The following is a 16,741-nucleotide window of genomic DNA, read 5'->3' on the forward strand; positions in this document are numbered from 1 at the left end:
CCTGCAAGTTGTCACCAGTAAAGCAAGTCACCTCTTTATAGAAATACAGGGGGCTTCATTACCTTAGCAGCTGCTTTAATTCTGCTGTACTACTGTGTCTTGTAGTTCATGAGAGAGGTTCTGAGCTGTGCTTGAGCACAGGGGCTGCTCAGCTGGAGGCTCTATTGGTGCTGCAGCAAGTCCAGCTCTAAACAAGCCCAAGTCAGTGGCAACTCCAAGATGTGCAGACTGACTCCTATCCTTGGACCCATACCCTGTGGGGTGGGCATGCTGTGTGGGGCAGCACTGCCCATGGACCATCTGTTCAGTGGTGGGGAACCACTCATGCAGGGAACACCTGGCTCCAGACCCATGGCAACAGCCCTGTTCCCTCTCCCTTGTGCAAGTGCAGCTCAAGAGCCTAGCAGCCAATGAAGACATTTAACTTTGGACACTGCTGGGACCCTGAGGGGCTTTAAGTGGGCAGGAGTGGCAGGAGCCACCGTCAGGATTGCTGTGCTCACACACCAAACATTCAATTAGACCTCTCTTTAGTATCCTAAAGCATAGGAAAACATGTACCTGTCTGAGAAGTGACTCAGTGTGTTAGATGTATTTAACCTAGACTTCTCCCCATTTGCATTTGAGGGGAGAATCTTGTTGAAATTTTTGTAAATGTTTTCTCTTCTTGCTTCCCTCTTCCTCCCCATCCCAAACTGCAAAGCTTTGGGATAGTGTTGATGTTTATATATTTTACACCTAAGTATAAGGACAAGAAGCTATGTATATTAATCCTATTTAAGCAACTGCAAATCATTGTCTGCTGTTTAAAGCCAACAGAACAGTGTAAGTTCCATAAGTATTGTATAGATATATCTTAAGTTCAATTGATAAAAATTGTGCATACAATGTTACCAATGCTGTAAATTATTTTTAATAAAGAAAATTGTATCACAGCTCTTGTATGTTACTGTCTATTTTGAATAGATAGTATGGAATGCACTTTAAATGGTACTGTGTGTGAAGGAGCGGGGTGAATAAAGAAAGGGGATAATATTATGTATTATATAATGATGCATGTTCCATTTACTTGTTAGGAGTGAGTTTGGACTCACGAAGCACAAAGCATGCTTAGGTGGTGTAGAAGGATGTTCCTTGGGTTAGCAGGGCTCCAGACACTACTCTGGATGTTATATCAAATGCTTTTGTAGTAACTTTTTCTTTCTCTTCTGAAAAATGTCTAATTTAGAATCTAGATTAAATCCTGTATTAAAGCAAGCTGTTGGCCAAGGTTACAACCCTGACAAGATCCTCAGAAGTCATTTGGGATGTCCAGCACTAACCTACTTCAACTGGAGTTCAGCTCATGGATGCTAAATTATTCAGGTCTATCTTTCTATAGATAATAAGGCCAAAGTCCCGTCTTCAAACTGCCTTACATCACAACCACAGTGAGCTTCTCCCAGAGTACCAGGCAGGCAGAAGAAGCACAGAAGTTTATAGGTCTTCTGTTTTGGCACTCCAGTCTGGCAACTGAAGCAAGAGTAAGGAGTATGGATCTGCAAAGTGTGTAGTCATCTTGTTTGCATAGTGCAGGAACACATTTCTGTAACCACCTATGTTAAATCACAGCAAGAAAGCTTTCCCACTCTATCGGTTTTATTCCAATGAGCTAAAGCTTGGGGCCTCAGAAATCAGAAAGAGGGAACCCTAAATATTTTACAGATCTCTTTTATTTTTGAAAAACCCTTATTTTTGTCATTTCTAGTGAGAAGAGTTGGTCAATTACTTTTATTAACATTTGGTCTGAAATTGGAGAGAAAAAATCGTTTCTTGGGGAAATAGTTTTCCTTTTCTAAATTCCCTATTTGATTAAAATAAACGTTTGAGTAAGATAATTTTTCAATTTTGTGTCCTCAGTATTACAAACAATACTGAAATTTTGTGATAGAGGATTTTTAACTGATTTGATTGAAGTCAAGATATATTTAGGTGATGGTGTTTGGGTTTAGGGGGGAGTGTTGTTGAGTTTTGGGGAGTTTTTCAGCATGCCTTTCCTAAATTCCTTTTTCTTCAGGTTCCTAATGCTGTCATAGCTGTACATCAACTATGGCAGATTGTTTTTCCTTCATTAGGAGTTTTAGAAGATATTTCTGTATTAACCTTGAGGTTTGTAATTATTTTCATTAACGGTAAAGTTTTCTAGGGCTGGGCCCATTGTCCCAAGTACAATTTTTCTCTGGGACAGTCTAAAGGACATCCTGAGAAAATGCCTCAGGTTCGTTATATATAAATAATGTGGTCTTCAGTCCAAGCATTTGGCAGAGATTTTGATGTGGTGTGGTGATAAAAGGGTTTAAACAAATGAATAAAACTGATGTTTTCCCTCCTGCCCGCTGTGGGCGCAGGGTTTTTTAAGTGTTCTGCCTTGAGACAGGAAGCCGCAGCTTTCCTCCCGTCTCGTGCTGTTGGAAAACAAAGCCCACGGCCTGGGGCAGCGCTCCTGCGCCGCGGGGACGCTCCCGCGTCGCTGCCCGCGGGCGGGACGTGCGGCCGGGCCCGGGGGTAGCCCGGGGCCCTCCTGGCCGCGCTCGGGGCGGGCGCAGCCCCGCATTCCGCTGAGCACGGGGCGCTTCGGCCGCAAACCGGGCGAGCGGGGGCTGGACTGACTGGGCCCCCGGCTGACGGCAGCTTCTGCAGCTCCTCGGCCTCCCCGGGTTGGGCAAAGGTCCACGCGGCTCCTGCCGCGTCCAAGGGTTGCGCTCGCCTGGGAAGGCTCGAGATTCCTGCAGCTGGGCAGGCGAGAGACAAGCGAGCGTCTGCAGGTTTGTGCTGCTTTTCTTAGCACAGGAATTTGGAAGGCCGTGCCCAAGCGGAAAGATTTAATCTGCTTTAACGTTATGATTTACTAAAATACTTCTCGTCTTTTGTAGGCACGAATTGAAGACCTCTCGATCAGGGATTCAGCAACTCTATTCCTGAGGGAGTCATTCCTACCTATCAACAATACCAGGTTAGGCCGCTGCTAGAAATGAGTTAATAAAAGCTTAGTTAATAAATTCTTCGTGTCTGCTATTCTGAACAGATTGAGTGCATCTCTCTAGCAGTCTTTCTCTGAAGGGGCTGCAGCCTAAGTATTTGATAAGCTATGTTCTAAGAAACCCAAGCTGGCACGGGGGGTTGGTTTTCTTTGCTTGCTTAGTAAATGTAGAAGACTCTTCTCCAGTAGCTGAATGCATTTGGTTGCAGTAATTACTGCTTCTGGTGTCAGAATACAGATCAGATCATCCAGCTTTTCTTTTTCTCCTAGAGGCACAATGTCTTCTGGAAATGACTGTCAACCCCAGACCTCGACCAAACCTGCACTTGGTGAGAGAGAGGCAGCTGAATTGGTTGACAGGGTGTTTGGATTGAAGGTGTCGTGGATCAGGTCACTCCCCAGCTACGATGATCAGAACTTCCATGTGCGTGTCTCAGCTGAAGGTGCTGATGAGTATGTCCTCAAAATCACCAATTCAGAAGACAGCCAGGAGCCTGACCTCATTCAAGCGCAGACCCAGGCCATGATGTTTCTCAGTGCTGAAGGCTTCCCTTCAGCTACTCCTTATCTGACAAAAGATGGTAACATAATGTCTCTGGAGTCCGGAGGTGAGCCACTGTGGGCACCTTTACTGCCCCACTCTCACCCTTAGCTTGGCAGTAGCTTACTATATGGCATACCATGTGTATGCTAAAGGAAAACGTTAGGCTTGTGTTTGAATAGTGGAGATATGCATCAGGTGGTCTGTATTTCAGCCATAATAGGCCAAACTTAAAATACCAGAAGCGAAGCAACTCAGAAAGAGTAATAATTAACTAGGAAAATGCTTAGGAAAACACTTCAGCTGAAGGAATCGGAGAAAACGTTTATTTGACCTGTGATGTTCACGAGTGGAGTTAAAGTTAAAAACGCCTAGTTGACTACATGGTGCTTGAAATTACTTGCCTTCAGAGTGGTGTAAAATACAGATCTAGCCCGTCTCAGAAGCCAGAATAAATTGCTTTAACAGTGTTTGGAAGAAAAAATTTGTTGGCATTTAGCTTTTACTGTCACTGCAACTTCCATACAACATTTGGGATTCCTGCGACCTGTTCTGCTGCAAAACTTTATGTGGGTGTGTGCAGGCACTGGAGGAACTTTGCTTGGTGCTGAGTTGGGTCCAAGCTCAAGGACTAAAAATACAGTATCTCCATTTTCTAAGTGTGGTAAGGTTTGTACATTATTATGCAACATTTGGTAAAGCAAATCTTTCCATTAAATCTGTTTTATGAACTACCTCTGACAACTTTTACACTGGCATGCACCTTTTTTGCCTCTTGTGTTAACTGATACTCAGTAGCACATAGCAGAGTGACTGACTACATCTCTCCTTGTCAGGTACTAGGCCTGGGAGCAAGAAGTACATGGTCAGACTGCTGACTTACCTGCCAGGTACACCAGTAGCAAAAATCACTACCAATGCTCAGATTCTGTATGAGATTGGGAGACTCGCTGCCAGTGTGGATAAAGTGCTCTCAGAGGTGAGTTCTTCAGCCTCAGACTTCTCTCTTAATCAATGTCTCTTCAGCATTTGCTAATGTGCTTGCTGCCTGCTTTTCTGACCTGCAAAATGCAAGTTGGTGACTGCAGATGTCAGTTTGACTCATGGCTCAGGTGCCAGCCTCCAAGCTGGCTGCTAGAAAAGCCTTTCCACAAGTACACGACAAGTGACATGGTACTGGAGATCCTTCTGCAATGCATTTTTTTTACCACGAATATGGAAATAAGGCATTCTTTTTACTTATGCAAAGCTCACCTGTTAGTGTTTCAAACCTGGCAGGTAAAAGAGAATGAACCCTAGGGTGCTCAAACTGGAAGAATGCCAAGCTCATTTTAAAAGATTTTTGTGTAGTGCACAGCTAGCTGATCTGCTATTTTGAATTCCTTTTGACTTGCTGACTTTCTTGTCATTAGCACTGTGACCATTTCACATTGGTACCCTCCCTACACCAACAAGCTCTGCCAACAGAGATCTGTGACACTTCTCATTTGCAGCACTTCCCCTGAGACAGTCTTAATGCAAAGTAAGTTCTGTATTCTGTAGTTACACAGGATAATAAAGCTGATCAATCAGCAGTAAGTAAGTTTGATGCATGAAAGACCTCACATTATTTATTAACCTTTCATTAACCTTTCCTTCTCATGTTCTGGCTACCAGCTTCAGACAGTTATGAAATGTGAATTGCCAGTTTTACTAAGCACATTCTTAAATTTCAAGAGCATTTTTCAGTTGTGAAAGATAACTTACTGTTGCCTTTGACACACTGGTCACACTCTTATAATGTGATTAAAATAAGCTAGTCTCAAAATATGCCTGATACGATCCTGCTAAAGGGAAGTAGTTAATGAGAAGTAATTCTGATGGAAAGCACTCTTTATTCCCTTAATCCTTGTGGATTATTATCCACCAAGGTGGTTTAGGTTTATTCTTTACTTGTTCATACACTGTCCACTTTTGACTATCATTTAGTGATCTTTAACAGCCTTAATTACAAGCATAGTTTTTGTTGGTTTTTTTTCTTAATAGGAAGCCAGCTACTCTTGTTAGAAAGTTGTTTTGTTGTGGGTTTTTTTTTTTAATTTGCCCTATGCACTGACCCAGAGGTCACCTTAATAAGCATTTGAGGAGTCCAAGATAAGCATGAGGTGTGCAGTGGGAGAGATACTTTTCCTCTTTGAATGTCACTTTCCAAACCATCCTTTCCATTTGCTAGTGAGAGAGGGGTTAAGGACCTTGTATGTTTAAAGTAGTGGGGCCTGGATGTACAAAGGCAAATTTTCATAAGCATAAAGCCATGGTTAGTGTCTCCATAAATGACTGTGCTCACCATTTTTCACATACCAGCTGTTCCTAAGGCTTGTCTCCCAAAGGTCCCACCTCTAAAAGCACAGTGTGCCTGCTCCCAGCATGCTGGCAGATTTTGTGTCTCTGGTGCTCCCACAGCTTCCTGCAGCATCAGCTGTGCAGACTGAGCTCTGCCAGAGTGGGACTCTGGCCTTGGCAGATGCTCAAAGTTGCTACGTAACATCACCCTATGGACAGTCAACAGCAATCTTACATTATCAAAGTGACAAACGACTTAAGGTAATCTTTGTACCTAAAACATGGGGAAAAACCATTCAGGCTGTATGTAAATATTAAGACACTTGCCTTAATCATTCTTCAGGTTATTCATTTACTTGAACAGTCCAACTCATGGTGCTTTTCAGTGAGTCTTATTAGAAATCTGTTAAAATTAATAGGGGTTTTGATTCATGCCCTTTAATCATAAAGTCAGCAATTTTTCTTATGTGTATATTATCGTGTGCTTTTTCCAAAGAAATTCCAGCATCCATCAGTAAAAAGTCTGCATCGAGATCAGTTCATTTGGAATCTGGCAAATGTTCCTCTTCTAGATCAGTACATCTATGCCTTGGGCCAGAACAAATACCGTGCCGTGGTGGAGCAAGTTATTGAGCAGTTTAAAGGCAAAGTAATACCCAAGCTAAGCAGTTTCCGAGCCTGTGAGTATTTTATTTTCATTGTAATTTTTTTTAACTGAGACATGAAAATTTCTTACAAGAGTTTGGCTCTGTAGAGAAGGAAAACAAAAATAGCAAAAAAAGTAAATCTCTTTTCCCTAGCCTAGACATGGACAAATACTGTGCTGAATATGCACAGCACAGAGTAAGCCAAGAGGAATGTTCTGTCCAGTCAGGGTCAGTTCTTTATCTTTCGGATGAGTTTGCTCCCAGTTAAGTTTCATGCCGTTATGTCAGCTTACTGAATATATACAGAGTACATTACTACCTTTCATAAAGGCCCAAAAAGTACTTAATTCAATTTTTGGAATTCAGTTGAGATTGATATTGATGATAGTGTGACAGTTCTATAGCTGAAAACTGCTGTTGTGTGTTTGCAAACATGCAGTGTGTCACAGGTCACAGCCTGGAGCGTGATCTTCCTAACACTCCCTCTTCTCTGCTGCTGTAGGTCATCTGGCAGTGCAGGGCAGGTTCATGGGAAGCAGTAGAGCTGTGAAAGACAGCACTTGATGCTGCAGGGGACTAGTGTGGTTTTGTACTGAGTGTTAGTTTGACATGCATCTTCCCAAAGCTGTTTCAGCTGTTTAATAATTATTAAATACTGTTTCTATATCTTCTGTTTTTAGGTATCAATCATGGAGACCTTAATGACCACAACATTCTGGTAGACTCCAGTTCTGCTTCCCTGGAGAATCCCCAGTACAGAGTGTCTGGCATCCTGGACTTCAGCGACATGAGTTACGGGTATTACGTGTTTGAGGTTGCGATAGTCATCATGTACATGATGATTGAGAGCCCAGACCCGCTGAGTGTTGGGGGACATGTTCTCGCAGGGTTTGAGAGCGTCCTGCCACTCACCACCGAGGAGAGAGGTGCCCTTTTTCTCCTGGTCAGTGGGAGGTTTGCACAGTCCCTCGTCATTGCTGCCCACACGGCTCTGCTGTACCCAGAGAACAAGGAGTACCTCACAATCACAGCCAAAACTGGCTGGAAACACTTAATGAAAATGTTCGAGGTGGGCCAGAAGGCTGTAGAGAAGACGTGGTTTGAGACTGCCCAGGCGTACACGTACCTCGCACCCGCCCCGTAGGTCCGCGGCTGCTGAAGTACTGGGGGTGACAAAGGAGTGAATAAAGTAATGAAAGCGGCGCTGCCTGGGCTGGATGGGGCGCGTCCGCCGCGCTGTGTCCGCGGGCAGGGGTGGGACCAAGCTCATCTCCCCGGGAGAGAAAACTATTACCGTTACACACCATCACGGCAGGACCGGGCCCTGCTCCGCCCTCACATCGGGGGTGTGACCATTATCCGCCCTCACACCGGAGGGGAGGTGTGACCATGACCCGCCCTCACAGGGCGGGCGGGGCCGTTTCGGCGGAGCGCGGGCACACACACGTGACGCTGCGGGCCGCGCGCGCCAGCCCCGCCTCGCGGCGACCGGAAAGGGCGCAGGCTCCGCCCCAGGCCGGCACGCGGCAGTGCGCAGGTGCGGCGGCCATTTCCGACGCGGCGGTGAAGGTTCGGGCGTGGCCGCAGCGCCCGGTTCTTGCCCGGCGGCCAGGTCTCGCCGCCCCGCGCCTGGCCTGGCCTTTCCATCCGGCCTGCCGTGAGTGAGGACGGGCGGTGGGTGGGCGATGGGGCACTGGACGCGTCTTTGCGCGGCGCGGGAGGCGGTGCGGCCTTTATGTTCTGCCGCGCTGAGGATGACTGTGCAGTGCGGGCGCGGGCGGCAGCGCCCCCTGGGGCCGTGCCGGGGTGCGCTCGGTGCCGGTTCCCGGGGTTCCCGGTTCACGTGCCCTGTGCTCTCTTGGCAGGCCCGGTGCCGGTTCCCGTGCCCTGTGCTCTGCTGCCGGCCCGCTGCTTGCTGCCCGCGGCGCGTGCCCGGCACCATGGTGAGTGACTCGCCTTCCCCGGAGCTTTGCTGACCCTGCCAAGTCATGGCCCGGGCGGGGGTGGCGGGCGGCGGTCACACTGCAGGGGCTGGGCTGCGGGCACCAGTGACCAGCCCGAGGTCACCGAGTAGCTGGGTCTGTTATACAGGGGCTTTAGGGCGTTGGTGACAAGAGACTGGTGATACTTACCGAGCTATTCTCTTACAGTCTCGAAGATATGACTCCAGAACTACCATATTTTCTCCGGAAGGTATTTTTTAACCCGACACTTTCAAGTAAACTCTAACTATTCCATCTATCTTCTCAAAACTCTCAAAACACTTGCACAAAGCGTGGTTGTTAATAGCATGTTTCTGTCTGAACATGAGTTACAGAAATCATATTTACCCACACCCAGTTTTGTAGGGACAGCAAGGGTTCAAAGTGGACACTTTGAAATTCACTCTAAGTGAAGCTATAATGAGAATGAGTCCCATTAGTGAGTAATATCGCCTGCCATGTTTATGAAATACTCATTTATCTCTTCTTTGAGTATGCTTAGATTTTGTCACTGTCTCCTGAGAATGGATAATATCCTGCTAGTGCAGTCGTGCCTTTCCTTGTTATTCTTGCACTTGCTGAAACAAGTACAAATCATATTTTCTTACTTCTTAGATGGGATGAACCTGACTAGTCCAGTATAAAATATTTTCTTTGTTTATTGAAAATTTGTTTTGGCTTATTCTATTATTCTACTACAGCAGAGAGTTCTTCAAATTTTTTCTTCTTGGTGTTTGTTTGTTTGTTTTTGTTTTTTGTTTGTTTTGTTTTTTTTTTTTTTACTAGAAGTGTTTTTTCCCCCAGTGTCCAGTATTATGTTATTTTCCTTCTCTGACTCCTTCCTCCTTTTCAGCCAGTTAATTTACAATTGACTGGTAAGAGACTGAAGAAGTAGATGGGACAATGATCACTTGTCAGATTCTTGTAACTTTAAGTCACCTTGTGTAGTTGGTTTTGTTCAGTGTCATATTTTGATAACAGGAGTTCCAATCCTTTCCCAGGTCGCTTGTACCAGGTTGAGTACGCGATGGAGGCCATCGGGCATGCAGGCACTTGCCTGGGAATTCTAGCAAACGATGGAGTTCTGCTGGCAGCAGAGCGGCGCAACATTCACAAGCTTCTTGATGAAGTGTTTTTCTCAGAGAAAATATACAAACTTAATGAGTAAGTTGAAATGGTGATTAAATGTCCAGCAGCACATAACCTCGCCTTATTGGAAGTGTTAATAATCTTTTTGCTTCGTGTTTCAGACAAAGATGACTATTCTGTTGTTGTTCACTTCAGTAGTTCCCCATCTAAAGTAGAAGCATTGCTGGTTTGGTTTTTTTATTTCTAGGAGAATTTTCTAGGTGTAATAGCCTGTTTGTTGGTACTGCACCATACAAGGTAATGGTATTGTGGCATTTCTTTCTTACAATGGTATTTTAAGAAAACTGGGAAATCTCAGTTTTAAAGAATACCATTGGAGGGCAGAATAAAGAATGCAAACAAAAATTACGATACTATTTTAGTTCCCCTTCCACATCTCTGTTTTTCTTCCATGGCTTGAAAAGTACAAGATAACTGGGTAGAACATGCCTTAGGCTTCTTTGCCACAATTGTAGCACAGATGAAGCATCTTCTATTACCATTTTCATTTTAACTCCTGGTAGTCAAATTTGTGATGTCAGAGCAAAGAGTTTTGTGGATTATGCTTTCTTGTTGCAAGGGAGTTAGAGCTTCATCCTTGACGGAAGCTGCACATGAACACAAATAGTTTTCCATCTTGTCTGTCTCCCATTCCATGTTGATTTTGAAAGCATCTGGAATGGTAGGAAGTACTGGATTTTCAAAGAGGCAGTGTAACAGCACACCGGAATAGTCACCTAGAACAGCCCTTCCATCTTTTGGAAAATCCCTAATTTCACAAATCCTTTTTGTGTGGTAAAAGGTTTGTAGCATATCAGATTGAGCTAAAGAGATACTAAATTAAGATCCAACAAAACAATCAAGGATTGAAGTTTTCTTAGGCACCTATCAAGACTATGAAGTTTCAGTTACACAAATGCCATGTGTCAGCCAGCAACTCCCACTGAAGGCCTGTCACATCTCTGTGGCTCCTTCAGTGCTGAGGTTTGCTATGTCAGGTGGCCTCCTCAGAGGCCTCTATGTATTTATGTATGTGCCTAATGGCTCTTGTAAAACCACTCAGAACTTAATCATCCTTGGCATGACCTTCTTCTCAGAACTATATGTATAACATACTGACTTGTTGACTTTTGCTGGCTGTTTGACTGTTGACATATATGTATAACATACTAACATACTGACTTGTTGACTTTTGCTGGCTGCCTTTGCTCTTAGCATATGGCACTGATATTTTTGGTGCACCCTAAAGGCAGGAGCTGATGAACCCATTTTGTACGGCAGCTGTGTATTTTTGATCAGAAAAGCCCAACAGTAGATGCTCTGCTTGAACCCCTGTATGAAGATGTGAGTGTTGATTGGAGATGGACAAGAATTCAGTTAATTTGTATGTTTTTCTTGCAGGGATATGGCATGCAGTGTTGCAGGAATAACTTCAGATGCCAATGTTCTAACAAATGAGCTGAGACTGATTGCACAGAGGTAGGTCTGCTGGCAGCTGACATGGTTTTACTCGCCTGTGCTGTCACATTCAGCTCTCTATGCATTAGATCAGAATGAGCATGCATATAGTAGATCAGAAGTAGGTTGAAATAGAATAGCTAGATCACAGAGGCTTTATTTTGGGAACTTGATTCCTCTTAAATGTTATGCAGGATATGGTCATCAGCAAAACAAGTTTTGAAAATTGTTTTTTTCCCTCTTTGATATTAGGTACTTGTTACAGTATCAAGAGCCCATTCCTTGTGAACAACTAGTAACAGCACTGTGTGATATCAAGCAGGCTTATACGCAGTTTGGAGGTAATGAAGTGTGATGAATCATTGTGTTACTAAATGTCTTAACAATTCTCTTAAATAATATGACTGATCTAAGTCTGTGGACAGTTCTGCTGAATTCTCTTAAAAAGTTATACTTAGGAAAAAAATAGCCTAATTTAAGAGGGGAATGGGTAGTTATGGTGACTGGTTTTTGCTGCTGAGGTTTCTACTTATCTCTTGGGAAATTGATGGCTGAGATGCTGGCCCATAGCATAGAATGCTTTGAATGCTTTGCATTTAATGAATGCCTTCAGAAGACCAGCAAAGAATTGTTTAGGCAACCTTTCAACATTTTGGGCTCATCCAGCATAATGGCACAATGAATCAAAAACAAGGCTGTATGTAGGGCTATCAGTATTCTAACGCTTGAAAAAAGTACTGTTTATGTGGCTCAAGCAACATTTTGGAAAATGATATTGTAAGTAGTGTTCCTTAGTATGTGAACTGATAATTCTGCTGTTTTACATATACGTAGTGGGAGAGAATTACCCTTTAAACAACACTGCTTTTGGCACTGCTAAGTTAAATGCATTAAAAGCTAAGCTACATACTTGAAATACTAAATTTTAAGTCCTGAGATGATAAATTACAATTTATGAAGACACAAATGAACTGCTCTTAAAGTTAAATGGAATAAACCTCTGCTGCCTCCCACCCCATGACTTAGAAGAAAGTGCTGGTATGCTTATCTCAAGCAACAGAAGTGCAGAACTGTCTGTTAAATCCTACTTCACAAGAATAGATTGGAAAACGAAATCAAATAAAATAATTGTCGCTCGTGACCAATCTTGTTACTAAATTTAGGTTGCTAATAGCCTTCTTTTCAACAGGAAAACGTCCTTTTGGCGTTTCATTGCTCTATATTGGCTGGGATAAGCATTATGGATTTCAGCTGTATCAAAGTGATCCTAGTGGAAATTATGGAGGATGGAAAGCCACATGCATTGGGAATAATAGCGCTGTAAGTTCTGGGTTTTTTCTTCTCAAAAATACAAGTTGAAAAGTGTAAATTGTGCTGTACTAATTCAGCTGAGTTGTTGATTATTAGTTTGGGAGAGATTTACAGGTAATTTTAGAAATGTTGCTGTTAACTCACGTGTTGGTATTACCTGGCAAAACCCCAACTGTGTGGTTGATTGCCCAAAGACACCATTTTAATTTCTGTGAAATTTACAGGCAGCTGTGTCAATGCTGAAGCAAGACTACAAAGAAGGGGAAATGACCTTAAAGACTGCTCTGGCATTGGCCATTAAGGTTCTAAACAAAACTATGGATGTCAGCAAGCTCTCTGCTGAGAAAGGTGAGTGTTTGCTGACACGAGATGGCACCCTCTGCTTAAACAAAGAGATCAGTGAGTGCACATACTCCAGATGTGGCTACTGGAGTGTTAGTTGTCACAAAAAAATGTTTTGGGAAGATGCAGGAGTTCTCAGCCTTAGCCTAAGAGGCATTCAGATAACTTAGTCCAGGCCCATCCCTGTTGGCCAGCTCCAAAGGTGAGGCTGCAGTGTGGGGATTGAAATGTCTGTGTGTCTGGGAGCAGAGCCCTGAGAGGAGCTCCCATGCTGCTGTCTCTGCTGCAGGAGGGGACTGCGGGTGGCTGCTTCCAGCCAGGCTCTGTGGCACAGGGAGCATTGGAGCCTTCTGCCTCATTGTCTCTTGTAATCTCAAACCTTGCCCTGCTGATGATTGCTCTGCCTAAACGCTGCTGTCTGTTCCATGTGTTTCAGTTGAAATTGCAACACTGACAAGAGAGAACGGAAAGACAGTAATAAGGGTTCTGAAGCAAAAGGAGGTGGAACAATTGATAAAACAACATGAGGAGGAGGAAGCAAAAGCTGAACGTGAAAAGAAGGAGAAAGAACAAAAAGAGAAGGATAAATAGAATATGAAGTCAAGTGTTCTCTAGATAATAAAGGACCTGCTTCAGCAAAAGATAATCTGGATTTTTGTGCTGTAGAAGCCTACAGCTAATGCCATGGAGGACGCAGAAGTACTTTTGATGAACCAGGTCTTTAGTCATCATTTAGATAATTAGTTTACTGCTCCTTACATTGACCAATAATTGCTTTAATTCTTGAACACTCTTTCTTTCATCTTCTATTTTTTATTATGGAATAAAATTTAAGAAGAATAGTGATGGGTGTCTTTATTTCCTCAGTAATGCCTGGATATGCACAATCTTGAGGAATTTAATTGCTTTAAACCATTAAAACAAGGTATATGCTAGTTGGTAAAGAACAAATAATGGTGTTAGAATTGTTAGAATTTTGTGTGTATGCGTGGGTTTTCCTTTTAAGGTAGTGAAAAGAGCTCTTAAGTTTGAAAAGTCATTTCACAAATACAGAATTAAAGTGTGCTGGCATGCCAAGTTTTAGTTTTGGCCTATTTTGTTCTATAGCAGGCTCTGTCAAACTGATGGTCTTGCAAGCAGTAGTGTTTTAAAAAATGCCCTGTAGCAAATGTGTTCAGTTTATCATAGCCTTCACAAGTGCATGTGTTTTCTAAGGAATTAATCATACAACATTAGTTATATTCACACAAACTAGAAAGACATTTTACAAAGGCCACATGAAAATGCTTTATCTTGTCAAAGTACAAATAGGTAAGTAAATAGTGCATGATTTTTAGGCCATGTTGACTATTTCACATTTTATCCTGAAAGGAAATAGAGATGTTTTATGTTTAGTGTTGCTGATACTTCCCCAGTGAATTTGGTTCCTTTCTCTGACATAGCAGTCAAGAAAACTAACCAGTTAAGAACCAAGAAATCATAATTTGGTGTGAATTATTTTTGTCTGGCTTGCCCCTATACTGAATGCAAAAATGTATGATTGTCAGGTTAGCAAAAATCTCTCCTACTTCTGAAAAAAAAAAAAAGTGGAGTGAACAAAAGAAAAGAAAACAAGTTACTGAAAATTACTGTGCACTCATTCAGATATCAAAAGCAAAGTGAAAAGCCTGAGTGCCATGCTTAAAAGTGAGGCCTTGGTGAATTTCAGACTATGACAGTGGGTAGTGACTGGGTGATCCAGCCCATTTGTGCCCACCCCGGATTGTATTGATCTTGTAGCTTAGTTTGGTTTGGTTTTCTTACCCCAAAGGATATCTGATCTATACGGAATTTAATATGATCATTTAAAGAAAGTGAGTGAATCCATACAGTGTTTTGTTGATTTTAATCCATCTCAAACATTTTTGACTAAAATGTACTTTGTCAACATGGCTAGAAATGACCCTTCCTCTTGACTAAACCCATTTTTGAGCTCACTGCTGTAAGAGTCACTGTTGAGAACAGAGGGAAGGAATCTGACTCAAGATGTCTGTGCTGCAGCTTGTGCAGTTCTCCTGCATTCACTCTGGCAGCCTCTGTACAGAGAGGGGGAAGGCTGTGGGTTCTCTACATGACCTGCTTGGTCATTCTCTTAAGTCTTGGTGTAAACAAATTGCTTTAGTCTTTAGCACTGAACTTAATACTCACTTTGTTAATATTCAAATTTTATAGCTAATGAAAGTTCAACTGACTTTTATTTACACCTTGTGCCACAGTAGGTCTTCCAAATAACAACATAGGAAAGATATGTCATGTAACAATTCTGAATAGTTGCAGGAGTAACATGCAATGGGTAACATTTAATCTCCATTATAAAGATTGTATAAATACCTCAAGCTTCATTTTAAGTAGAAATTCAGTGCTCAATCTTTCTATTTTTTGATAGCATGAATGCAATATATGAGCATCTTTTGCAGATTTCTGGATCACTGGTGATGGTTATACAAGTGCTTGGAATATGCTCTAAAAGCAGCAATGCCAAAATGGATTTTTTTCTCATTTCTCAAATATGACTTGCAACAATATGTGATAGATTCCAGCAATGCTTTCTGTCTTCTAAGAAAATGTTAAAGCATCTGAGCTTGTGTACATCAATGTATATAGTTCATAAAAGGCAGTCTGTTTAGTGTAATAGTGTAAGTATTATCAGATAGCTTAGAATATAGACTTACTAAAATATTTTTCTTAGAAGCATCTTTTTCTAAAAAAATGGGGATAACTCATATATGCATATCTTGGTTTAAAGAATTACCAATACCATTTCTTTGCCAAACATGGCATGATTTGCTGGTAAGGGAGAACTTTTTAGATACTGTAATAATAAAGAGTTGGAATGACTAATAAATGTATTGAAGCATTGTGATAAATTTTAAAAGATCTATTTATTTAAAGGTTTTGTTTGCACAAAGTGGAAGAAGTATTGTCTAATACTTTATGAGTCTAATCTTTGAATAGCAATTACCAATTTAATTTAAAAAAAATCATCTCTCCTGAGTGCCATTAATAGCTGTTTGTGAGGTGAGCCTCAGTACTGCCTTGAAATAGGCAAGTAACTCTAGCTGGCAGTCATGTCCAAGATGTACAGCCAAGTTCTCTTAACCAAAATTTAATTTGTGATTCTTTTCTGCATTTGAGCCTGGGGCAGTAAGCAGATGCTGGAGATCTTTCATGATTAGAATCTTCCTGAGCCATCCGGACACTGATGCAAGTTTCTTACCTGCTCTTCCTAGAAATAAGAGCAGTGTTTGACTGCATTGGCCTTTTGTGTTGATTCTGGCTTTGTGTGTTAAAAAAAAAAAAAAAAAAAAAAAAAAAAAATTAAAAAAATCATCACCAACTGTGCCTTTTCTGGGAGTGGTTTGGGGATAAGTCGTAAGAACAGAAAAATGATTCTGGCGATACAATTGAGGTATCTTTGCTAATAAAAAATGATCTTCCTGTTCTTTGTTTTTGGGTTTTTTTGGGTTTTTTTTTTGTTTTGTTTTGTTTTTGTTTTTTTTTTTTTTTTGTTTTTTGTTTTTTTTTTTGTGTATGTAGTGTTGACATAGAGTTTACAATGTATTACATAAGTATTTAAAATATTTAGCTATTGCTGTGGATTTAGTGTTATTTTAAAACAAGAACTTCATGTGGTGCTGTGGTAGGTGACAGATTTTTCAAGTTAGGTAAAAGTATTTACTTCAAATTGTTTGCTTAATATGATGTTTGTAAACTTAAACTGGATAGCTTATATCTCACTTGAGTGCATGATAGAACTTGTTAGGACAAATATGCAAATATTCACAAATAGATGGTCCTAAGAAATTGTAATGTGGTTTGTTATTCTAAGTAGTTTGAGATAGTGAAACTACTGCTTCTCCAATAATTACCTGTGCTGTCTCTTGCATCTGTCAGTGTTTAAATATAGTTAGCTTGCTTTTCTAGGTGACTGTATTCTGTTCAAATAAAGTCA

The 16,741-nt window shown here is 41.8% G+C and overlaps 2 protein-coding genes across 3 annotated transcripts; both read left to right on the forward strand.

Annotated features, from left to right (window-relative positions):
- The first annotated feature begins 2,681 nt into the window (after window positions 1-2,681).
- On the forward strand, window positions 2,682-7,732 carry HYKK (hydroxylysine kinase). The gene is made up of 6 exons (XM_083870892.1): window positions 2,682-2,804; window positions 2,913-2,992; window positions 3,290-3,627; window positions 4,397-4,539; window positions 6,379-6,562; window positions 7,210-7,732. Exons 3-6 carry the CDS (start codon window positions 3,297-3,299, stop codon window positions 7,671-7,673), a joined length of 1,122 nt encoding a protein of 373 aa, XP_083727018.1. The 5' UTR covers window positions 2,682-2,804; window positions 2,913-2,992; window positions 3,290-3,296; the 3' UTR covers window positions 7,674-7,732.
- Window positions 7,299-14,364, forward strand: PSMA4 (proteasome 20S subunit alpha 4). Of its 2 annotated transcripts, none has more exons than XM_083870894.1 (9): window positions 7,299-7,327; window positions 8,395-8,472; window positions 8,680-8,722; window positions 9,513-9,675; window positions 11,041-11,118; window positions 11,350-11,438; window positions 12,287-12,417; window positions 12,633-12,756; window positions 13,187-14,364. In XM_083870894.1, exons 2-9 carry the CDS (start codon window positions 8,470-8,472, stop codon window positions 13,339-13,341), a joined length of 786 nt encoding a protein of 261 aa, XP_083727020.1. In that variant the 5' UTR covers window positions 7,299-7,327; window positions 8,395-8,469; the 3' UTR covers window positions 13,342-14,364. The 2 variants fall into 2 exon arrangements, with proteins under 2 accessions (XP_083727020.1, XP_083727019.1); XM_083870893.1 differs by lacking the exon at window positions 7,299-7,327 and adding an exon at window positions 8,075-8,186.
- Window positions 14,365-16,741: the final 2,377 nt, after the last annotated feature.

The sequence above is a fragment of the Zosterops lateralis genome, assembly GCF_965231275.1.
Source record: "Zosterops lateralis genome assembly, chromosome: 13".
In the NCBI taxonomy this organism is placed as follows: Eukaryota; Metazoa; Chordata; class Aves; order Passeriformes; family Zosteropidae; genus Zosterops; species Zosterops lateralis.